Source organism: Eucyclogobius newberryi, unplaced genomic scaffold (genome assembly GCF_026437365.1).
Source record: "Eucyclogobius newberryi isolate DKJ021-1_F unplaced genomic scaffold, fEucNew1.0.hap1 SCAF_11, whole genome shotgun sequence".
NCBI lineage: Eukaryota > Metazoa > Chordata > Actinopteri > Gobiiformes > Gobiidae > Eucyclogobius > Eucyclogobius newberryi.
In genome coordinates, this window is record NW_027315735.1 from 26630921 (window position 1) to 26655627 (window position 24707).

At 40.3% G+C, this 24707-nt stretch overlaps 1 protein-coding gene across 2 annotated transcripts; it reads left to right on the forward strand.

Moving 5' to 3' along the window:
* The first annotated feature begins 1909 nt into the window (after window positions 1–1909).
* On the forward strand, window positions 1910–23534 carry sncb (synuclein, beta). Of its 2 annotated transcripts, none has more exons than XM_072439741.1 (6): window positions 1910–2135; window positions 3074–3207; window positions 8552–8581; window positions 8866–8951; window positions 13923–14009; window positions 22751–23534. In XM_072439741.1, exons 2-6 carry the CDS (start codon window positions 3087–3089, stop codon window positions 22775–22777), a joined length of 351 nt encoding a protein of 116 aa, XP_072295842.1. In that variant the 5' UTR covers window positions 1910–2135; window positions 3074–3086; the 3' UTR covers window positions 22778–23534. The 2 variants fall into 2 exon arrangements, with proteins under 2 accessions (XP_072295842.1, XP_072295841.1); XM_072439740.1 differs by having other exon boundaries at window positions 1911–2135; window positions 22748–23534.
* Window positions 23535–24707: the final 1173 nt, after the last annotated feature.

Here is a 24707-nt window from a genome sequence, read left to right on the forward strand (position 1 = left end):
TAAATATGAATGAATCAGAGATTTAGACCTGGGGTGTGGCTGGTTTGCTGTTTTGCCACCGGCTGCATACGCATGCTTACACATTCCAGATGAGACACGATTCAAGGAGCCAGTTTTCTGGGATTTCCTCACACTGAGCGTAGGGGGAGGCAAGGGGGGATGAGGATTTCACAGCCACTCGCCCTCGTTCACAGGGATGACGTCTGCCCACGCACAAAGGGGCATCAAAGAAGTGAAGGAGTGTTAACCCTCTTCTCTCTGGTTTACAGAGCTGTGGAACTGGGGGTATTATTAACACAAGCCCAATCGGGTTTAGCCATGATCGACGTTGGGAAATACTCTGTTCTGATTGGAGGAGAGTTAACATCACTTGTTTTACATAATTGTATCTCAGATTGTATGTTTAAATGTGTTTTCATGTATTGATTAATTTTATTGACTGTTTTATTTGTGTTTTAGTATCCTATGTTTGTTGTTTATTTTGTGTTGTGTTTTAACAGGAACTCATGAAAAAGATAACTTTTCTCATTGGGTTTTCCCTGTATAAATAAATAAATGAAATTGTGACAGTAAAAAACATTGTTTCATTCATCTTTAACCGTAAAGCTTTGACTTCACTTCCAGCCAAATAATTATTCATTCTGCTGGTGGTTAACCAGTTAACTAATAAAATAGACCAGGTCAAAAATAAATTATGTATGTACAGGGGACAAATAGCGACACAGCAAAGCCCCCTTTAGCTTAACACTAAACAAGCTCACCACGTCACAGCGGAAGTGACGTTACACAGCCTGGCTCTGCTCTGTGCAGGTTGTGCCACTGTGGAGTCACGTTACTGCATATCCACTGAGGCAGTTAACTAATTGGTGCAGGTAAAAATAGAGATACACAGTCATGTTGAATTGCACTGGTTTGTTTGTGATGACTGTGTTCATTTTTATTAGTCTAACATAGATTTTAGCCTGCACACACACACACACACACACACATGTGCGCACACCCACACACACACACACAGGTTAAATTATATTATGAATCATCTGTTGTTGTTTCCCGTGCCTGTGCAGGGTGACAGAATAATAAGATTAGGCTGAGGAGCTAAGCTACTTTTCAAACTTAAGGATCAGCAGTTGTACTACTGTTTGTGTTGAAATTAGCGTGGGCTACAGTACAGAATACATGACTCTGGGCACGTGGCATTTCATTGGTGACGTTTTCTCTTGAAAATAGTATTTTTAAATACGTCTTGGGCCTAGAGGCAACAACAGACATTCACAACAAAGGTTCAAAATTATTTCCTTTAAAGGTGCACTATGTAACTTTCTGATGGGGGTCTGCCATAGGCTTGTAACCATTGAGATGTTATCGCTTTGCTTTGAATGTTCACCAGTATTGCATAAAACTGATCTGAGAGGGTTTCAGGAACACAGTTGCCTGTATGTGAAATTAAACCGCAGTAGTTTAGTCACCAGAAAACCAGAAAAGTTACCTTTAAGCAAAGGCTTGTGGAATCTGACCGTTGATATTGATGGAAATGCACTTCTAAACAATTGTTTACACATTTAGTTGTGTAGTTTGTTCAGAAGTGTGAATGTAGTTTATTTTATAATGTTTTTTTAAAGTGCCATTAACTAAGAGGAATGTTTGCCCATGTAAGATATTATCATGCATGTATAAATGATATACAGCGCATGCTTTGTAGACCTTCTCTATTTATTATAATAGTCAGAGTCACAGGGCCAATTGGCTTCTCTGTGCGTTAAGTTTAAACATCCGTACCAGCATTTCTCCTCAACATAAAACAACATGATATGGCGTGGCTCTTTAAAGCTATATTTGACCACGCTTGTCCCGGTTGACATCTGGGCTGATCAATAGCGGAGGCAGCCGGTGAAGGAGAGCGGGAGGGCGGGGTGCACGGAGGAGAGAGGAGAGAAGAGAGGAGAGAGGAGAGGAGAGGGAGGGACGTGATAGTCTGCACCGCACTGTGAAGGGGGCCGTCCCTGTTTCTGGAGATCAGCCCGAAGAAGGCCCGTGCACTTGTCATCTCAAGATATCTCCAATTTCGACCAGAGTTTGAACCTTCCCGTGCACCTCAGCCATAGAGGGACAAGTCGAAGGCTCTCGGCAAACAGGTAAGCGTTCCCGCCTTGTGCATTTTGGTCCAGATTTGACGTGAATAGAGGTCACCAGCATGTGGGGGGGTGTGAAAACGTGCGTTAAGCTTCGATGGAAAGCTTTCAACGTTGTGGCTACACCTCACTTTGAAACCGAAAAACGAGGCTAAACCAGAACATCGCGTGTATGTTGTGCGATCGTAAAACACTACGGTGCCCGCGTCAGAAGGCGTGAATTGCAGCGTGTATGTACCGACTTAAGGCTTGACCTGCAGCTTATTACGATGGCACCGTAAAAGGATTCATGTCCAACGTGATAAAAAAAATAAAAAATAAAATAAAATAAAAAATAAATAAAAAGGTGATTATTATTTAATGTTGTTTCCACTTTGCGTGTAAGCCTTGCAACACGTACCCACAACGCTTCATTTAAAAAACCGAGGTGCGTGTGCATTTCAGATTGGACACGTCGGGATCGTGCCACCCTTCCCCCAGCAGCAGCGTAATGTACTATATGTGCCCGTACAGTGTCCCTCTCTCACAAAACGGGCCTTGCGCTTTTCACTGTCCCCTCCGTCCTGCCGCCGTCCCTCCCGGCTCAAGAGTAGCGTTTCACCCGCGCAATAATTAATGAGCACGTTCACAATTAACCGTTTCATTGACATCTTTGCGCCGCTGAATATTTCATGCTTTGACGGGGACGTAAAAAGTAGGCTTGCACGCTTGAGTGAACACGCTTGGGTTTTACTACTACCTTACTGGACTGCAACTGTCAGGGATGGCCACAGGGGGCGGTGTTGTCTTTTACGCGCCACAGTGTAATAATAGTGTAATGCAATAGACTCAATCAATGTGTATTACAAAGGTATTGCCATTGAAGTACAAATGTTATTTCTGTAAGTGTGTTTTCTGTTAAGGCTGCCCTAGGGAGTGACATTCCGTGTGTCTCTTCGCAGTGATTCAGCCAAGATGGACGTGTTTATGAAGGGTATGTCTAAAGCTAAAGAGGGTCTGGCTGTGGCCGCTGAGAAGACCAAGGAAGGAGTCGCAGTGGCAGCCGAGAAGACTAAAGAAGGAGTCATGTTTGTAGGTAAGACAACCCTGAGACAATTCACATCATCTGACAACATCGAGCCGGCCCGTGCTTGATTTATGCAGCGCACAGCAAATGAGCCCGCTGAAGATTTAATGAACAGAAGGCCCGCATCTTCTCAATAAATGAGTTTCAATATTACCAGTGGCCTGTACCAAACCAGCATTTCTTCAGAGAGATGATCACGTTCTTATTCCAGTATTAGATTAGTTACGACATGCATTGAATTCGCTCTTGGTAACGTACACATCGTCTCTTTGATAAGGCGAAAACAGTCGATTTGAGCTCACAGGGATTGTCATATAATCTATACATATACTTTAATGAATATTATAAAACAGTCGCCTCCTGCAGACCAAACCAACCAAAAGACTTGGCAGTTTTTAATCTGCAACACAAAGAGAATGGCATAGATTAACACAAATGCACTGTTGAAGGTATTGTGAAATGAATCCCAAAAGTCCAAATCAGGGTTCTGTGTGTTTATATTTGCACATTATAATACTTCATGTTTGAACGATTACTGTTGATGTACAAGTTATATTTTACTCATATGCAAAATATTTAATACAGAATAAACTCATATATTAAATCATCTGGGTGTTTTTTTTTTCTGTATTAGTAGATGATTTCTAAATGTGACATAAATAATTGATATAAATCCAGTTTCTCATTAGCCTTATAATCAAGCATCAGTTGTCCAGGGTCTGCTCCATCTGTCATCTAGCGTGAAGTGGATCGTCTTATCTCGATTGGCTCAACTCCATAGCCTGTAAAATACAACTTAAGTTCATACTTAAATACCATTATTTTATTGGGTTTTAATGATGTGGTTTAATATTTAATCAACCCTGCTCCATCTGGGTATTGCACTTTGAGTAGCTGGCATTGTGCGTGTTTTATGCCTCTGGTTCTGCTTGTTATTCTGCGTTTGTTCGATTGGTGGTGAGGCCAGAGCAGCCGGTGACTCAGGGGCCCAGAGCTGGACAGAGGTCCTGCAAGCTGCTGCATAATACATCGGAAGATATGTTTCAGATGTGTTCCAGCTTCTGCAAGATATAGGGCCAGTAGAAATACATTGACTATGCAAAAACAATCTGTGTCAAATGATAATTAATTAATTCAACAGTGTCTTCATTATGAGGAGAGATAAGCAAGCTACAAGTGCCAGTGTCTTTGGCCTAAAGCAAGATATTAAAGAAAGGATTTCAGGAAATGTTGATATTAATTTGTGATATTTTTGTAATATTTTGATTCTCCGTTTGTATACGTCATTGTGTAAAACTTTAAAATATTTATAAGGTTAAGAAACACTAGTTGTTTGTTTTTAAACCCTTTTATTACAATTACTAGCAATTGTAGATGGCTTATACTACCATAATGAAGTTAATAAACCATTAACAAAAAGCATGTGTGTTAATAAATGTGCATGTACATTAATAAGCTGCTTATAAACTATTTTCAGTGACCAAGTGATGAAAACAGGTGAATGCTTTATAAGTGCGTATTAACAAATACCTAGTGCTTATTAATGTAATGGTTTAAGGAATTACTCATTACTTGTATTAATCTGAACAAATGTAATAGCGATAAAACATAGTGAAACAATAACCAAGCTGAACAAATTAAACAAATTATCAAATCAGGCTAGTAAAAGTTGGATTCCGCATGAAATGTGACTAATACTGCAACAGGAATCATTTCAAAATACATATTGTGTAGCGTAACCAGCAGTGTGAGAGTGACTAAATTGGGAAAATACTATATATACTGCATATGTTTTCCTTGGGAGGAAGTTGTCGGGTTTGTCAGCGATGAGACAGGAATGAACACAAGCACACGTAGTAACACAAGCATTGTTTCTGCCACTCACTGCATTGAACATATGCGTGAAACGGAAAGCAGACATGTATCTGTCGTGTTGTCGTGCGTGGCCTAGAAATCCACATGTGATTTGCTGGAAGGCTGCTCTTGGAGGAGGGGTATGAGCCATCCAATAGGTCTGTGGCCCACCTTTTGACAGATGCCACTGCTGCAAACCGCCCACCAGCTCAATGGCAAGACAAAAAACTCTGCCATTTTAGCCTCACAACTGGGGGTTTCATTCAAAAGATGAAAAGAAAGGATCTGTCAAAACATTTACACAGAAAATTAGGGCTTTGAATTACATAATTATAACAGTGATTCGAATGAGACAATGTGAATGATCTGTTCATATTAAGCTAATCTGCTTTCCTGGAAGTTATTATGAAGGGAGCTGTCAAAGGAAGATAAAAAAAAAAATAACAAGTAGAACTGAAATATAGATATATTACCTACGTATGAGTAAATTGAAGTAACTAATCTAATCAAGTTTTTGTTTAGTCAGACATAGAATAACTGCCTTTATATTGGCATTCATATGTTTGCTCTTGGTGGTTGATTTAAGAGTGAATTCATGTTTTGTGCCGTGTTTGAATCTCAAACACATTTACAGGAACGTTTTATTACATTTCTGGAGGATTGCCATAAAATTGCCCAAATAACATCAATAAACTAATCTTGATATTAATTTGTGTCAATATTTCACACCACTAAATGGCATTATCATACAATAAGTTATATTACTCAAAAAATACTAATAGGGTTGTAACAAATGAAAAAGAGCTTATTCTCAAATAAATAATATGATAGGTTGTGAGAATGTACAGTAACTCTACTAAACATGGATATGATAAACAAACAAAGGTATTGAAGACTCTAAATCTAACAAGACACGCTTAACTGATGCTTACCCACTTCTGTTTGACAGTAATGGCGAGGTGCTAAGTTAGAAGTCGTTTCCGAGATGAAATGAATGGTCTGTGTCATCAGGCCCTGTTTATCTCTGTTAATTAAAGGATCAATAAAGCCCCGAGTGATAAATTAGAGGCCTGTTCTGTTCTGTGCTTAAAACTGATGCCAGCTCCAGATGCAGCCAGGCACAACACACCTTCGAAGCCTCACACTGTAGATAAGGAGGAGAAGGGGAGACTCAATTACTCTTCATTAATCCATAGATACTCTGAAGACAATTTATGTAACAATATGAAACCACGCCCTTTTTGTTGTTTAGTAGTTTCAGCCTTAATATTAGCTAAAGCTTCAAAGCAAAGGATATTTAAAATATTCCTGTTTTTCACAATAACACATTTCAAAGTGAAAAATACAATGATACAATAACCTCAAAGCAGAAGAATCCCACCATTTTTTAAATGTTCTAAGTGTTTTGTTAATATCTATATTTAGTCATAGAGGTCACTTATTCAATCATTTACAGCTTAAATTGTAGTCTAAATATAGACTAAATATCAGGGACCGGCCTCCTGCTGGTGCCCAGAGTCAGGACAAAACATGGGGAATCTGCGTTTCAGTTTTATGCAGCTAAAATATGGAACAGTTTTCCTGAAGATGTGAGACAGGCTTCTACTCTGACAATGTTCAAATCTAAGCTAAAAACAGTTTTGTTTAGCTGCGCATATGACTGAAAGGATTTTTTCTTTGCACTCTTCTCTTTTGTTTGTGATTTTATAAGTTTAGACAATCAGTTGGATTGATAATTTTTAATTTAGTTAATTTTATTGTATTTCTGTTTCTGTAATTTCTTTGTGATTTGAATGCATTTTTCCTGCTGTGTGAAGCACTTTGAATTGCCTTGTGTATGAAATGTGCTCTACAAATAAACTTGCCTTGCCTTGCCTAAATATTGTTGTCAATTTAGTAATTATCTTGACAGGCCCATCAGAGCTGACATTGATACAAAATACATACATACTAATTAATCAGGAAAATTTTATTTCATTGGTTGTCAAAATAGTAAGATTAATGAGTGAGTATATAATGTAGGGATGTCAATATTATTTGGTGAAAGACGATAAATACCGTACACCTAAATGTATTATGCATTTTATGTGGCTGTTTATATCTCAATAACATTTACATTCAGAAAGTTTGAGTTCATAAAGCTGGGTGCATACATGTATTAGAATGAAAGAAAATTAAGGATTTCACTTTTGTTATTTGTCAATATTGTGAATAAACGTTATACCATGATGTTACCTCTCACAATAATTGTAACACTAAAGTGCGATATCGTAACAGAACTATAAATTGTAGTACAAACCATGAGGGCTATATTTTGTTTTCATTATTACTTAATCATAAATGCATAAATTCTACATCACTACCAACCACTGCAATATTAGAGTGACTGGTGGCTGTTCTTTTGGTATTTGAAGCCCTCTAGGGACCAACAGGCCTTGTTTGTGACTGGAGCAAAGTTTAAATGATCAGGACCAGTGGGCATGAGGCAGATTGGGCCAATGTCTCGACTGAGTGCTCCAGAGATGGACGATGACTGTCAGAGGTCACACAATTGAACGATGCGGCCTATGAGTTTAATAACTTGAAAACAGAGGAAAAACATTGGGAGGTTGTTGTTAATAGTTGGGAGACATATTATTCTTTTTTTCAGGTACTTCGGGTATTGGGCTATTGCAAAAGAATATAATCATTTTTACATTTTGTTCATTATAAATTGCAATATTGATCAAAACAGCTTAATAATAGAAACAGGCTCATTGACTTGCTGTTCAAATCTGCAGAACTGATAAGCCTCTTCTTGGTGACATTTCACCGTGAAAAACAGAAGACATTTACATGTTTTTATTTTTGAGGGGGGTACGTGACATTTTACAACTCTACCTGTATCAGCCGGAGTCTTAATATTTCAAATAATCACAAGTAGCAGAACAGGAATGTGGGCGGGTATAGGGGGTAAGTAAAAACAGGACTTTTCTAAGTACTCAAGCCTGTTGCACGACAATACAGGAATCAACATGCAGGAATTCATCAAAAATAGGACTCTGAGTAAACTAATGGTGAGGAAACACTGTTGTAACGTGGTTAAAAGCTCATTCAAGTTGATTTGGCCTAATACGTCCCCTTTAAAATACCTGTGAGACAATGATGATGATGCCTAACCACCTTGACAATGCACGATTTAATTAAAGCAGGATTGGGCCTGGTTAGTACTTGAACGGGAGGCCTCTGGGTGCCACAGAGGAGAATTAGTGGCTCTAGTGTTACATCCGTATATTTAGTGCAGATAAAAGATTAAAACATCATACAACAATAGCAGTTTTATGTGCGAAACATGTCAGGGTCCGCTGAAGGATTCAGTCACTGGCAACTCCCAGGTTTCACTGATAATATGTAAAATTAAGTTTAAATGCACGTGCTGTCTCATTAGGTCTCCTTTTTATTGATTATTATTATTGATTTATTGATTATTCAAAGTTTGTTTTTTCTCTTGTCTTTACAGGAAACAAGGCCAAAGACAGCGTGGGTTCAGGTGAGTTTGACTGAATTGGCTGTACTGGAGCAACAGATATGGTGTTTCAATGTAAACAGTTGATTATCTTTGTTACTGTGTGAAAGCCGTAAATGTACTGCAGTGATGGGGTGGGGCCAAGTGGTCGTTATGTGTGATAATCAATTGGAAAACCACAGAGAGCAAACATGACACCACTGCCATGATGTGGTCCTTTTAGTCTGTGTGCAGAATGAGCACAGATAGGGTTACATGTGCTCAGTGTGTGCAGGGTATGTATATGCATAATGTTTGTGTGTGCGCAGTGGCTGAGAAGACCACTGGGGCCATGGGCAACATCGTCGCTGCCACTGGACTGGGGAAGAAAGACGAGTTTCCATCTGACATGAACGTATGTACCACCAGAAAATGACCCACACTTACATTTATATTCACAACATAGTAGTTTAATAGTAAAATACATATCTAGGTACTAATTGATACTGAAACTATTATAAATCCGGAAAAAAACTAAATAACCTTTCTGGACCTTTCCTTCATTCTGTTGTCTAAGAAAATTATGTTTTTGTTGTCATTGTGGATCAAAATCAGCATCAAGTAGAGATAATTATAGGTCAATATTTTGTTGACTATCTACTTAAAGGAAGGACATAAAGCTTAAATCACAAAAAGTGAAAACACTGCTTCAATTCAGGTTAGTGCAATGTATAGACAGTGACAACGTTTTATACATATATACATATATTTTGCGGAAAATTATTCAAATTGGCCCTATACATCGGCCAAAAAGCAGAGCCTCCAAAGTACTGGCATTGTCGTCAACCTTGTAACACTTCAGCACATGCTTTAGTTTAGAGTTAATAGCTTTATTAGTGTACATTAAGGTAATTTATTTAGTAATTTAGTTTTAGTATTTAAAAAAAGTTGAAAAAAATAAAAACATTTCTTAATTGTTGATGTATTTATTTATGTGGAAAGTAAAACCATCTGCTTTCTTCTGGAGTTATACATACATGACTGTGTGTACATGAAATCCACCCGTCACTCACTCAGCGCTGGACAGAGGCTGACCAACAGAGTGTGTGACGCAGATGAGTCTGTGTATGAACATAAAGCTGCACTATAAAGAAAACCACAGAATCTAATCACATTCAATGCAATCACTCTGGACTGGCAGATTGTCAGGGTCAGAAGATCATTACATTTTATGACATCACATCGCCCGACTCTAATTGTATGTTTAAATAATGGTATGGAATGAATAAATGAACATGAATGGAAAACTAAAACTTATAAAATGAAGACTGAAATAAGTACATTCTTTAGATTAAAATGGGTAAATTCCTTTCACATAACAAAACAATAAATTAATGGTTTGATGAGAAGAAAAATTGCACCGTTCAAATCCATAAATGAAGGCAAATCCGTGGATAATTCACGCTTTGTATTTCCATATCCACGGGTGTGTTTTAAAAAATGAATATTGCATATACACTTGAGATTAAAGTGGATTACTGCACAGTTCAATAAAGCGCGCATGAAAAAAAATCATGTTTTTTATTACAGTTGTATATGCCTCATTAGTGTTAATAAATGTGGTAAATGTATTATATAAGCTAATGAAATAACAACTCATGAAACTACACTGACAGTATGGAGCTCACATATATAAGATAAACAGTAACTAATGACAGGAGCTGGTGGCGCTAATCAGCTCTGGGTCTTTGTTTTGAAGAGGCCTAGTTTTGCAGACGCTCAAAAAGAGGGAGGAAAAAAGAGAATGAAAGAAGAGAGCGAAAGAGAGAGATCCAAATCCAGGTCTCACTTACGGTTGGCAGAAGGCTCTGGGCTGTGGTCATTAAAGTCTGGACCGGACACGGCTTTGGACAGCAGGGAGATATATGAGCTAATGAATCCCAACACGCACGAGGTGTCGTCTGTTCACTGTTTAGAAAAAAAAGAAAGGAAAAGGGTAATAGAAAGACATCGACCATAAACATGATTATTCACTTTCCAGTCAGAAACATTATGGCTGGTTTTGAGTTGTAACGACTTTACTTTTTGAGCCAAGTGGTAGTAGTATGAAATTCACATCAATGATATTTTTTTACTTTTATGATTATTATTATGATGATGATGATTATTATTATAGTTTGGAGTAGACAGTGCTGCCGTAATAGATTTTAACTTGTTTTTATCCAGTGACATTTTCAATAATGAATTGCCTGGAATACGTTTACATTGTTTTGCACTTTTTGATCTGCGATGTATTTTTATAGAAAATATCACGATAATATTGATTGTACTTTATGCGACTGACACAAAAACCCTAAAGCAGGATAATCCAGATAAGCTGTTTCTAAATGTATAATATCATAAGCAAGATATTCAACAAATAGTTTCCAGCATTAAACTGCTCATTATGAATCGTTACTATCTATGCTGGGCCATATCTTATTGTACTAAAAAAAAAAAAAAAGCAAATAGTCACTCACTAGTGCAAAAACATTTCCACACGATGAAATTAAATTTAAATCAAATTGTTTTTATGTATGTATTTATTGAATAAAGTCTGGACCTGTCAACAAATAGGCAAAAAATAACATAAACTCTAACTAAACTGAGTTAAAGTGAATAAGTGCACAGACCCTCTAGGCCACAAGGATTGATCGCCGGTTCAGTTTCTGTCCACAGATCTGTCCTCACTCTCTAAGGAAGCCTCAGTTCACAGGGAGCTTTAATTGACCCAGACAATCTCGCCTCGGAAGGATCATCTTTCTCTGTCACATGGCGTTTCCATTATAGGTCCTCTGCGCTAAACCTTTTGACCTCGGAAAATGTCACCGCTCTGAACTCTGCCTTTTCTACTGTTTCGAACAACTGTGATTGGAACTAGAGGAGATTTATACAGGGCTATATATGTTTGTTACATGTGCAAAACCCACACAATTATCAGAGAAAAATCTAAAGTATAAGTAAGCAAGGCAATGTTGACTTCTGCCACGGCATTGGTCCTATCTGATCCTGTCTATTGTGCCCTTTCGGGTTCATTATTACATAAAGAGTCCATTCACAATATACTTTTGATTCAAATCAGAATCCGTTTGTCTGGGTAGTTCGGTTAATTTGGGCAATTGTGAATGCGCATTCTAATTCTGATCCAGGTCCAAAAAAGAAGGGAACTCTTGTCCGGTTGGATCTCAGTATGATTAAATCAAGCTCTGGTGCGATTTGTTTGATTTGGGAACGCAAACTAACCAGAGAGGAGAACAAAACCAGGTAGAGGCCCGCACTGAGAGGCACATGGGGACACAGAGTCAAAAAATGGGAAGATTGATAAAAGATAAATGAAAAGAAAGACGTGAAAGTTGGAGCAATGTCTGATTGAATGATATAAGTAGGATCACGCAAAAAAAAAAAAAGGTCACTATTCCCAGTGGGCCTTGTTGCCAGCCCTAATAACATATATGAATTTGTACAAAAGGATTAAAAAACTATATTAACTAAGACAATTCTAAACTAAAGCTACCAAGACAATTTAACACTGATCCAATGTGAAACTTTGTTGTGCCCCAGACCCGGACTCAAACTTTTGTCAATTTTGGGTTGATGGTCCAGTTAATTTGGCCAAGTGTGATCCGGGCCAAAGAATGCAAACTCTGGTCTGTCTGGTTGGTGAGGTGCATCTTGGTCCATTTGAATTATACTCTAGCGCTTTTCATTTGAACTGAAACAAAATGTGGTGCTCAGACTCAAAACTGGCCTGTTCAGGGATCGAGAACCAAATGATAACAAATGACAAATAATTTTAGACGTGAAAGTAAGAAATAGCAGGTCAAAGTCTAATTACAATGTAATTAGATCATGCAAAATATCTATTCTAGTGGGACTTATCTCCAGTCCTGATAATATGTAGAAAATCAGAATATAATTTGCAAAGCTTCAAACACATCCACACTGTACATCCATGCATAGAATCACACTTTCCTGACAATAGTTTGATTAAAATGTTCCCCTCGTTTACTGTTCTCTGTGACCTTATATCCACCAATTCTCAAGATATTCATTTTTTGCTGTTGAGGCTGTCAAAGCATCAATGAAGGTCTTGGCTCGGGCTAAACCCTCCTTATATGGCCGCTTCCTCTGACTCCCTAATCAAGTGAATCTGACAGCCTGCAATAATGAGCTTCTTCTTTGCACCACTAACAGGTGCTGACATCACCTCTGACTCTATCTCACTAACAAATGTTCACTGAAATGCTGTGTTTTTTATATTAAATATTAGCACTGCAACTGAACTGCTAACCCTGTCCTTTAGACCGCTACAAATGTATTCAAAAATGCATGGGATTCTTGTTTTGCCGTTCATATTTCAGTCTTCTCTCAAATGTTGATGCTACTGTGTTGTCAAAAGTATTAAAAATCCCATAATAGCGATACAAAAATGAATGTATACTGTGTACTGGATAAATCCATAAACAAGACAAAATGTGACCTTTCTTGAACAGTTTTAGAATGCTCTTGAGCTTTATCTGACCACAGGGTTTATGCAATTGTTTTTTGTATTGAAAATGTCTCGGTTGATTAAAACCTTGACCTAAAAAAGAGCATTAAAAAAATGATTATGGTATCAAAATCTATACAGAATCAATGTTTTCCCTTTAGTATTGAAACTGAGATTTAAATGAAAAAGCACTTGCTCCTGAATCTTTTTTTCAAAGACATATTTCAAATCTCTTATCATATCTGATGATTGTGTTTTGATGCGCCTCCTGACTGCCTGGTTTTTGCCAATGCTAATGATGTCGGTGGGCTAACACTACAGAGCCACCGTCTCCGCACATGGGATTATACAGAGTGTCCTGACCTAATTGATTTGATTAGAGCAGGACTTAAAAAGAAATGGTGACCCACTAGTTTGGTTTTCAAGGAGCTGCTTCTGTCTTTTTGAACCTCCATAAACTCGCACACACAAAAACAACAGTGCAAAAGGTTGAAACTATAAAGCTCACTTCAGTTGTGGTTACTGAAATAGTCTACCACCATCTCGTGTGAAGAGTGAATAAATAATTACCTACAACTGCTTTGAACAGTCGATACACATGTTAAGCCAAATTCATCTAATCAAAGTCATTATTATTATTATCTTATTACATTACATCATTACATACATTATATTTCATCCAAAGGGGTTAGAGAGCAGTTTGTTCCAAAAAGTAAACCATTGTTTTGTGGAAATAATAAGCAGCAATGCACAAATATGATAAGAGATGAGATAAAGAGCAGTCTGGGTCTCTCTCGTTCCATGTGTGTTGTGCTAGTATGATTGTGTTAATTCGCCCTGTATTTGTGTACCTTGCAGCCTGAGGAGTACGGGCAGGAGGCCATGGAGGGCCAAGGCGAGGCCATGCTGGAGGCAGAAAGGGAGACATATGACGAGTCCCAGCAGGTAATCAGCTCTCACAACAGACACTGCTCCCACACTGGCCTTTCAACACAAGCCTGTTTGCACACTTTTACCTCTCACTGCTGCGCTTTAGGTTCACATACATCCAACCGTGTTCCTACAATCCTCTCCTGAAAAGTAGCTTAAACGTCACTAGGTACAAATTATGTGTATGAATCTCTACACATAGAAAAAAAAAGTCTTATTATTTATTATGTCAAACATGTAGAGATGTTCATGGTCCAAATATGTACTTTAAAGGTGAAATGTTTCGGGTGAGTTGTTTGCCACCTGCTTGTCTCCACGGATGCAATGTTTCCCAGTATGTCATTGAAGTTATCAAGCATTTAATCAACTGTGTTTTATCACACACACACACACACACACACACACAAAAGTAAAACATGCATTCTTACGCTGAGATTCGACCTGTAACTTCAGGCGATCGATACATTTAATACCATACTGTGGAACATTATTAACGTTAACATTATTTTGTGTCTTTTGGATCTTCTGCTCCTTATCAATATCCATTTTTTTTTCTTCCTTTCATTTTAATTCATGTTTTAAAAGTAATATCCATTATTATTTTCCCAGTTGATTTTAGGGGCTTGGTATTATAACCCTGTGGCTATTTTTTGTAATTAACATTTCACTATGTAACACACTTTAATTAATTTTAGGCCAGCATTCGTATAGGAATATTTTTTCAGTTATTTCAAACCTAAATACAAGGGTGGACGATACGGTAGAAAGATATATACAGTACATATATAATGACAATAATGATTTTCCTGCTATAGCCTAGATCACACTTTCGATTTGAGTTCCCTGTGTTGGTCCGTTCAGCCTGTTTCTCACTCAGAGCACGACGGAGGCTGACCACTAAGACATGCGGTTATGGAAAACATCACAATTTCATTTCATAACATCGTATTATCCACCCCGCGCGTACGCTTTCCTTAAATAGATCCTCTGAAGCCAGCAAACACCCGCTCTCACACAGCAGCTCATCATTACAGTGTTTTAAGCTGGAGTGTATCTCGGCAACACTAAACCTTTGGCCTCTGCTTCCGTCCCACACACATTGAGAGCACTTTATTCTCCCCGGGAAGTGAGCTGAGGTCTCCACAAGCCAGTCGCCCCACACTGACTATAGTGATAGATGAATATAGCACCACCTACCTCTGCTGAGCCCAGCCCGTGTGGAGCTGTTTGCATTTATTTAGTCTCACACATAAAGTTATTTTTAGATTTTGGCTGCGAAAGGAAAAGGCAGGAACAGCACAGGGACAGGAGCGCTTTGAGAAGGCATAAATAACACTCAGTCGATGTTGTTATGTACAGGAATGAGTTGGCTATTGTTGTGCATCGAGCTCAACATTTGCTGAAATATGCTCATTTTCAAACAATAGGCTGGCTTCACATGATGTCATAATGTTAGAAAATGACTCATATTTTAAAACTGAGCTGGAGGATGGTTCTTTGTTGTTGTTTTTTTGTCAATATCTCGAAATGTATGGGTCTATTTGAATAAAACAAAAACTTGGCATTCAGTTATTCAACATAATACTGTAATTCCTCTGTATCTACCTGCATTGTATCAATGAAATTTCCCCATGTGTGGACAATAAAGGATTATCTTATCTTATCTAAAACAGTGAATGGCCCCAAAGCTGTCTTGGCCCCTTTAGTTCATCAATTTAATCAAAATCTAGAATTTAATGAATGCAACTTATTCAGTTCTAATACGTTTTAATTTAATTTAAGTAGTTTTCTCTAAAGATGCTGCCACACTTCACGTCTTGTTTTGAGCCCAGTTTAGTCCCAATCTAGACTTCACTTGGTCTTGTTTTAGAGCTCCTGTTTCCCCATCGACCCAAAACATGCACCATAGGTAAAATCCTCCAGCTACGGTGGTCCTGGCCAAGCTGGGTGCCTGAGCCTGACACGTGTCCCCAACAACATTGAGGGATGGGTCAAATGCAGATAATACATTTCCTTCATGTGGGATTAATAAAGTATACCTCAACTTTAAACCCAGATTTAGTCTTTGTTTATTCCCTACTTCTGTTGTCTGTTCCCAAATGTGAACATGCCCTACATAGAACTGTCTTGAAATAGTTTGTTTTTGTGTAATAATGTTCTAAGATTGTGTTGAGCTGTACTGTATTGTACTTAATGTTCACACGTTCAACACGTACAAACTGGCATTAAACCAGGACTAAATCAGAAACAAAACCTGGACTAAATCTGAACTGAACAAGGGAAAAGGACTAAACCAATCCCACATCATAATTAAAAGATGTTGAAATTTGGAGCAAATAACGAATAGTGAACAAATAGTGTGAATACAACGTAAAACTGATACATGCTTCAATAATACTCAAGATTTATTTATTTTCAAACCAGACCTTTTTCATTCCCGCTCAGATGAAATTAGATTTGTATTGATTCAGTTAAAGATATAAGACAATGTGTTTTAAGTCATATAGTCTTTGTGATTATTATGCAGGTCTTGTACATAACTATTTTGGCCATCTTGTTGATAAATGGAGATAAGTTTGTTATCTTAAGTTCGGGAGCAGGACCACGCCCCTTCCTGCGGCTACACTACTTAATCATCCAGATCACACACACCTGTGTTCGTGATTTTCGTGCACACGCTCCATGGCGGCGGGAGCCTCGCTCGAAAACACACTCGTTCCCGACCTTTCTATGGATCAACTCGACCTCGTTCCTTTCGATGCATCGGCCCAGCACAGGCGAGCCACACCGGGCCATCCGCCACTGCTGTCCCACTAGGACCGGTCCGGTCCCATCAGCTGTTCTCACAGGCTCAGCTCTCGCTCACAGCCAGGCTCCGGCGTCCCACCTCGCATCACTTCTGCTAGTCCGGTATTGAGATCGCCGTGCGTCCTGCGCCCTCCTCCCAGCGCTCCGGTCTTTCCAGCGCCCGCGTCATCCCAGCCTCATCCCGCGGCCTCGCTCGTTAAGCGCCCACCGCACGCGCTCGTCATTTCTCTCTACATTGACCGTCCGCGTGGACGGCGGCAGGTCTCCAGACCACGGCACCGTCATCAAATCATGATGTTTTAAACTTCTCTTTTGCGCTCACAATTCCCGTTAACTCTCGTTCCACTGCGGAGCGCGCTTTGCCCCGCCCATTTTCGCGGGCAGGAGCGGCTCCTCCAGGTAAAGTATCCTCACCCTCGTCTCCTTCCTCCTCCGTCGTTTCCTTCCTCCTCCGTTGTCTCCTTCCTTCCGCACCGAGCTGCCCATCACACCAGCCTTGGAGCCAGACTCTCACCTCTTTCAAGTAATTAATTCACCTTACTCGCTCACCCCTCCCACATCGCTCAAAATAACAATAAATAAATACATACAACGTATGTATGTTTATTATAAAATAATAATGAACGTATATTTAAAAAAATAAATAAATAAATCCAAAAAAAAAAAAAATTACCCTGCCATCTCTCCCCCTCCTCTCCTTCCCCATCGTTAATCTTCTGGCACCGTGTCGCCAAGTTACATAGTTTTATCGCGTTGCCACGTTCCGGCAGGTTCTGCGTTTTATCCTCCGACACTGCGTTGCCAGGTTCTGCGTTTTATCCTCTAGCACTGCGTTGCCAGGTTCTGCGTTTTATCCTCTAGCACTGCGTTGCCAGGTTCTGCGGTTTATCCTCTGGCACTGCGTTGCCAGGTTCTGCGTTTTATCCTCTTGCACTGCGTTGCCAGGTTCTGCGTTTTATCCTCTAGCACTGCGTTGCCAGGTTCCTGCGGTTTATCCTCCGACACTGCGTCGCCAGGTTCCTGCGTCGTATCCTCTGGCACTGCGTCGCCAGGTTCTGCGTCGTATCCTCTAGCACTGCGTTGCCAGGTTCTGCGTTTTATCCTCTGGCACTGCGTCGCCAGGTTTCTGCGTTTTATCTTATGGCACGGCGTCCCCAGGTTCCTGCGGTTTATCCTCTGGCACTGCGTCGCCAGGTTCTGCGTTTTATCCTCTAGCACTGCGTTGCCAGGTTCTGCGTTTTATCCTCTAGCACTGCGTCGCCAGGTTCCTGCGGTTTATCCTTCGGCACTGCGTCGCCAGGTTCCTGCGGTTTATCCTCTGGCACTGCGTCGCCAGGTTCCTGCGTTGTATCCTCCGGCACCGCGTTGCCAGGTTCGTGCGTTTTATCCTGTGGCAGTGCATCGCCAGGTTCCTGCGTTGTATCCTCTGGCACTGCGTTGCCAGGTTCCTGTGTTGTATCCTCTGGCACTGCGTCGCCAGGTCCCTGCGTTTTTATCCTCTGGCACTGCGTCGCCAGGTTCCTGCGTTTTATCCTCTGGCACTGCGTCGCCAGGTTCTTGCGTTTTATCCTCTGGCACTGCGTCGCCAGGTTCCTGCGTTTTTATCCTCTGGCACTGCGTCGCCAGGTTCCTGCGTTTTATCCTCTGGCACTGCGTCGCCAGGTTCTTGCGTTTTATCCTCTGGCACTGCGTCGCCAGGTTCCTGCGTTTTATCCTCTGGCTACGTCGCCAGGTTCCTGCGGTTTATCCTCTGGCTTGGCGTGCCAGGTTCCAGCATTTTATCCTCGGGCACCGCGTTGCCATATTCCGGCATTTCATCCTCAGGCACCGGTTCGCCAGGTTCCGGCGTTTTATCCTCTGGTGGCTTTACGTCGCCAGGTTCCAGCGTTTCATCTCTGGCTTTACGTCGCCAGGTTCTAGCGTTTCATCTCTGGCTTTACGTCGCCAGGTTCTAGCGTTTCATCTCTGGCTTTACGTCGCCAGGTTCTAGCGTTTCATCTCTGGCTTTACGTCGCCAGGTTCCAGCGTGTCATCTCTGGCTTTACGTCGCCAGGTTCTAGCGTTTCATCTCTGGCTTTACGTCGCCAGGTTCTAGCGTTTCATCTCTGGCTTTACGTCGCCAGGTTCTAGCGTTTCATCTCTGGCTTTACGTCGCCAGGTTCTAGCGTTTCATCTCTGGCTTTACGTCGCCAGGTTCTAGCGTTTCATCTCTGGATTTACGTCGCCAGGTTCCAGCGTTTCATCTCTGGCTTTACGTCGCCAGGTTCTAGCGTTTCATCTCTGGCTTTACGTCGCCAGGTTCCAGCGTTTCATCTCTGGCTTTACGTCGCCAGGTTCTAGCGTTTCATCTCTGGCTTTACGTCGCCAGGTTCCAGCGTTTCATCTCTGGCTTTACGTCGCCAGGTTCTAGCGTTTCATCTCTGGCTTTACGTCGCCAGGTTCTAGCGTTTCATCTCTGGCTTTACGTCGCCAGGTTCCAGCGTTTCATCTCTGGCTTTACGTCGCCAGGTTCCAGCGTTTCATCTCTGGCTTTACGTCGCCAGGTTCCAGCCTCATTCCTTCCATTCCTTTTCCTCCCGTCCTTTACCCTCGCTCTCGCTCACCCGCGCTCTCTTTCTCCCCCTTCCTCCTTCTCCCTCCCTCTCGCCGGGTTCATGCCAGGCCCCGCTCTTATCCAGCGAAAGGTTGCAATTTTCTCTTCCTGGATCACTAGGCCTCACTTTTTCTCATTTATATCTAAATTAAACCAAATCCGAACAAGTATGTCTCTTCTTCATGCCCCCTCTTTCATGCTCGCTCTCTACCCCCTCATGCTCTCTCCCCCAGGCACCGGGATGCCAGATCTCCTCCTCGTCCTCCCCCTAACCATGATCTCTACCTTTACTAAATTTCTCCCCCTCAGGCACCGGGATGCCAGATCTCCTTTTCGCCCTTCCCCCTAACAATGAACACTACCTTTTACTAAAAATCTCTACCTCATGCCCTCTCTTATGCTCCCCCTGACACCGGGATGCCAGGTCTTTCTATTCCCTCCATTTCCAAACCCCTCCCCCTCGGCACCGGGATGCCAGGTCAACTTTCTGGTCAACCCCCCCCCCGTCTTGTCCACAATTGTTCTCCTCACCCCGGCATCAAGGACCTCCAACCAACGCTTAAGTCTTCCCCTAAAACAGCAGGACTACCGTGGTAACACGATCTATTCCGAGCCCTTTTGCAATCCGTCCAGACCTTGTGCACTGGTCGTCAAGTGGCACTTCCCAGCAGGACTCAGGATCTGGTTCATCCTTTAATTAAAGTCGTTCCACGCCTGGTCCCTACGTTTCCTACCAAACGTTTCCCACATTGGCGCTGCCACATCTGCCTCCAGTTAAGGCGTCGTTGACCGCCTCATATCGTGGATCGTGGAGCACTGGTTCTCCATGACTTTCCAGGTCTACACACCATTACCTCCTCGTCCTCCATTCTGCCAATCCGCACTGCCTCGTTAAGCTTCTTTTGGGGGTATCGAGGCCCGGGAGCCTTCAGCCCTCATCGCAAGAAGACCCAAAACGGCATCAACTTCGTACATTTGTGGTGTTCATGTTTCTCCCCTGCCAATAAACACCTTGCATCGTATCTGGGGTTGTGGTCCTTGCTAGTGAAATCTAAATAAGTATTAAAATATATGAAATAAAATGGCATTTTTACAATGAAAAATTACAATTTGAATCTAAAATGTTATCTTGCCTTTTTATTCTGTCTGGCATTGGCTCCTATTTAGTCAAAAATGAAATATATATATATATATATATATATATATATATATATATATATATATATATATGTGTGTATATATATATATATGTATATATATATATATGTATATGAGAGAGAGAGAATATCGGTACAGTTTTGCTGGATGTATTAGTTTGTTTCCATGGAGCTTGGTGTTCCCTCTGTCCTGGATCTGAGGATGAATCATTTAAGCTGTAAAAAGGAGATAAATTAAAAGTGAATTTCTCGTCGGCTGTGCGTCCTACCCATAGACCCACCTACGCAAGCCCACTCCCCTCCCCCACACCTCCCACCCCCTCCCACCATCACCATACTGCCCGCGTCTAGATGGGTGTGGTGATGATGCGCTCGGCCCCGCTGCATCATGGGTAGATGTCAGGGTCTCATCCTCCCTGCATTGCTGTAAATATGGAGCGTCTGTGCTGCAGGCGAGCGGAAGAGGAGGCAGTGACGGGGTTTTAAATGTAGTTTGTGACTTTAGTGGCTTCTTGGTGCCGGGGGGCTCTGATGTTTGGCGTGTCTGTGTGTTCTGAGTGTGACTGAGGAGGAGGAGGATGCACAGCCCGGGAGGATGAGAGGAATGTACTCACGACACGTCCTTGAAGCTGTAGAAAGGGATGTGCTGCCATCTGCTGGGCAAACATAGGTCTGGCTGGCATCGCAGATAGTGACATCACCATTATCTACTGCCGTCTTAACCATAAATGTTGTCTAAAGATAGTTTCCTCATTAGTAACTCAAGCAATAAGATTGTAATATAAACTGTGCTGGGCGAATAACTAATTATATGTACCAAAAATACGTAACTTATTTTGTATCAGATTGTCATGTTGAACTGCGTGTGAGGTACTGTGTCTTTTCAGAACACTAACTTTGATTTCCTGTATTAGTAAAGGACCATATTACAGTACACTATAATATTATGCAACTCGACGTGAAAGTATTATAAGTATTCAGAATTCAGTTAACAGAATATGTTACAACACACATTTGAATTCAGGTTTTCTGTATTCTGTAACTAAACTGGACATAAGATGCAATTCATGCTGTGCTATTTATTGTCTCAGGCAATCAGGCCAAAGTTATGAGCCCATATTTTTTGCACACAGATGGAGCCAGGCCGAAGCAGCCGTTACGATCCAATAATAACCGACCATTTGCTTTTATGAGACTTTGCATAAATTGTTATAGTTGCACCTAATGGGACTTGATGGGTTGATCCTGCTGCCAATCATCCAATCATCATTTTACAACGATCATTTATCAGACTGGTATCAATTGTTCCGTGTGTAAAAGTGATGGAGAGGTCTAATGATGTTTCTTTTTTAGATGTATAGTAGGTTAAAGGTGCACTATATAACTTCTATAAAGGAGGATCCGCCAGCTGTTTGTCTCCATGGATATGTTACTGCTTGGCCTAGAATGTTCTACAGCATGGCATTAAATGTATTTGTCTCCATGGAGATAAACAGGAGGCACCAGGGAGCCAAGTAACAGGTCAGATCTGTGCAGCGGCAACCTACTCACTGTAAGAACACATGTTTTTCAAGGTTTGGTTTTTAGCAATAAAAACTGTAATAAAAAAATGCAAAACAGATAATGCCATACCGTGGAACCTTCCATGCAACAACATCTCCCTGGAGACGAGCAGATGGCGGACCCCAACCCCAAAGTGCTTCAAATGGGAAATAATCTAACTGATTTAAATCTAGCATGATTTCATGTTTTAAGTCTGGATTATGTTTGTAGCACATTGTAAATACTTGCAATGGGCTTTATGATACCAAATATTGATATATTGATGCTGACAGAGGTATCGGAAAGTATTAATACTTGTGCCAAAAATATAAAAACTTAATAAATCAGTGTTTTAAATCTTTTGGTTTTCTGCACATATAGTTCCTTTTTAAATTAGTTCAATTTGGGGTGTATAAGTTAAAATTCTTTATAGTAGGTAATTCAAAGCGCATTGGTATCAGTATCGGATTGATATCATTATACTCACAATAGTATGACTTTGAATCAGCTCGAATCACTGATATTGCCGATCACTAGTAAATACAAATCACATGCAATTCAGACGTTTGGAAAGGTTTATATCCACTTTCTGGGGGGTGGGGAATATATAAAAATCTAACTAACCATGTTTTTTGTTTGTGTTTTGTTCTCAGGAGAGCCAGGACTATGAACCAGAGGCGTAAAAGCCTCACTCCAAGCCACAATCCAACCAGCAGCACAATAATATTTCTAATAATAATAATGACAAGGACAAATACTGATACGATTCCAATTACACCCCTGTTGCAAAAAAAGAAAATCTAAAAATACAAGCATTCCCACTGAAAATGTTCTTCCTTCGAGACAAATCTTTTATTATTATATATTGTAAATGTCATGTTATTAATGTCATGTGTTTGGGTGTAGGTATTTATTGAACTGTAGGACGTCCCGCCAGTCTCAGTTCCTTGAATCCCTCCCAATGAATTGAGACCAGCGTCAGGGCTTGTGACTTTGTACTTGTGTGTTTCTGTATTTAGAAGTGTGCAATAGATGTTCATCAGCTTCCAATGGAAACTTTGGGGAGTGTAAAAAATGATTACGTCCGGTTGCAAGCAGTTATGAATACAATAATATCCTCTTATAAGTGTCGACAATGCCTGTTTGTGGGTAACTTTGATTACGCTTTTGAGTTTTTGGAGTAAGATTTGTTTGATTTTTTACATTGTATCTTTATAGTTGCTTGTAATCATTCCAGTAAATCTGTTAGAAATGGACAAAGTATACATGTTTGTGTGCGTGTGTTGGTGTGAAGATTTTGAAGTCGATATATTATGTATTGAGATCATAATGGTTGTCATATCACTATGTGCTTTAAATTGCAGGACTTGTCCATATAAAGGTTTATGTGTAAAGCCAGACATATGATTCCTCTGTAAATAAAAACTAAAAAGAAAACCACTTCTTGGCTTTTGTTTATATAAATTGACATTCAATTTTACACTTTCTTATTTTGTGGTGGTCAACAGGCTTGAATTCTTTCATCTGAACTGTCCTCTAAAATTACATCCGAAGATCTGTAAATTAAGCCAAAAAGGTGAATATAAATTGTTTGGAAATTGATTTTTGTGTTATTGTTTGTGTAATGCCATTTGTGAACTCCCAAGGTCGATATTTAATAGGATGGATCCCAGTCACGTCTGACAGGAATGACAACACATTACTTTTCACTGTAATTGATTCAAACTTTGTGTTAATATATATTTTTGGGATATGTGTGTTACATTCATTCAACTTGTTGTACAGCTGATAAAGAAACACGCTCCCAGTGAAATGTGACAACTGTACAGGAACATGTTTTATTGTGAGCCATTAATCCCGCCCACTTAAACTACTCCATGACACAGAAACCACTGTCCGGGATAGTCGCCCGCAGTGGCTTCCAAATGTTTCCAGAGTTGAGCCCGTTCCTGAGTTTCACTTTTTCTGTTTCACGATAATAAAAAGAGTAATTATTGAAATACAGTTTTTAACAGATCCTTTAGATTTTCAAGCTGTTATTATTGTTAAATATGCTATTAAAAATCAGTACATCTCATTATTGCTGGTTGCATCAGCAACGCAAATTAATTGCTTATTTTATTTACTTGATTTTGTGAAGCTGTGGTCACTTGTTTTGGGCTTTTTTCAAAGGCTTGGTCATTTGTTGTGCTCTGAAATTCTGTTAACCCTGTACTGTTCCTTTAACTCTGCTTACAATTCACTTTTCACTCTTGATACTGCACCAGGACGGAGAATCAAGTCTCTGGGATAGTGTCAGGCAGGTATTTTCATAGTGATTTATGCTGAATAAGATAAGATAAGATAATCCTTTATTGTCCACACATGGGGAAATTTCATTGTTGCAACGCAGGAAGATACAGAGGTAGATACAGAGGAAAAGAACAGATCACTTATAGGAAGTTTGAAAAACACTCTCAATAGAAGAACTCTTATAAACAAAACTCTTATAAACAAAAACTCCTATAGACAAAACCTCCCATTTCCCAACAAGGGATGGAGGGGAAAAAGAAATAAAGATAAAATAAATAAATAAATACCATTGCATGTGATCACGACAGTAATTGCACATGA

What these genes read in the sequence shown, in the direction of transcription:
- sncb (XM_072439740.1), top strand. Translation starts at nt 3,087, where the DNA reads ATGGACGTGTTTATGAAGGGTATGTCTAAAGCTAAAGAGGGTCTGGCT. An exon ending in AGTTTCCATCTGACATGAAC is followed by an intron (nt 8,952 to 13,922) that starts GTATGTACCACC and finishes TGTACCTTGCAG; the next exon opens with CCTGAGGAGTACGGGCAGGA. An exon ending in CATATGACGAGTCCCAGCAG is followed by an intron (nt 14,010 to 22,747) that starts GTAATCAGCTCT and finishes TTTTGTTCTCAG; the next exon opens with GAGAGCCAGGACTATGAACC.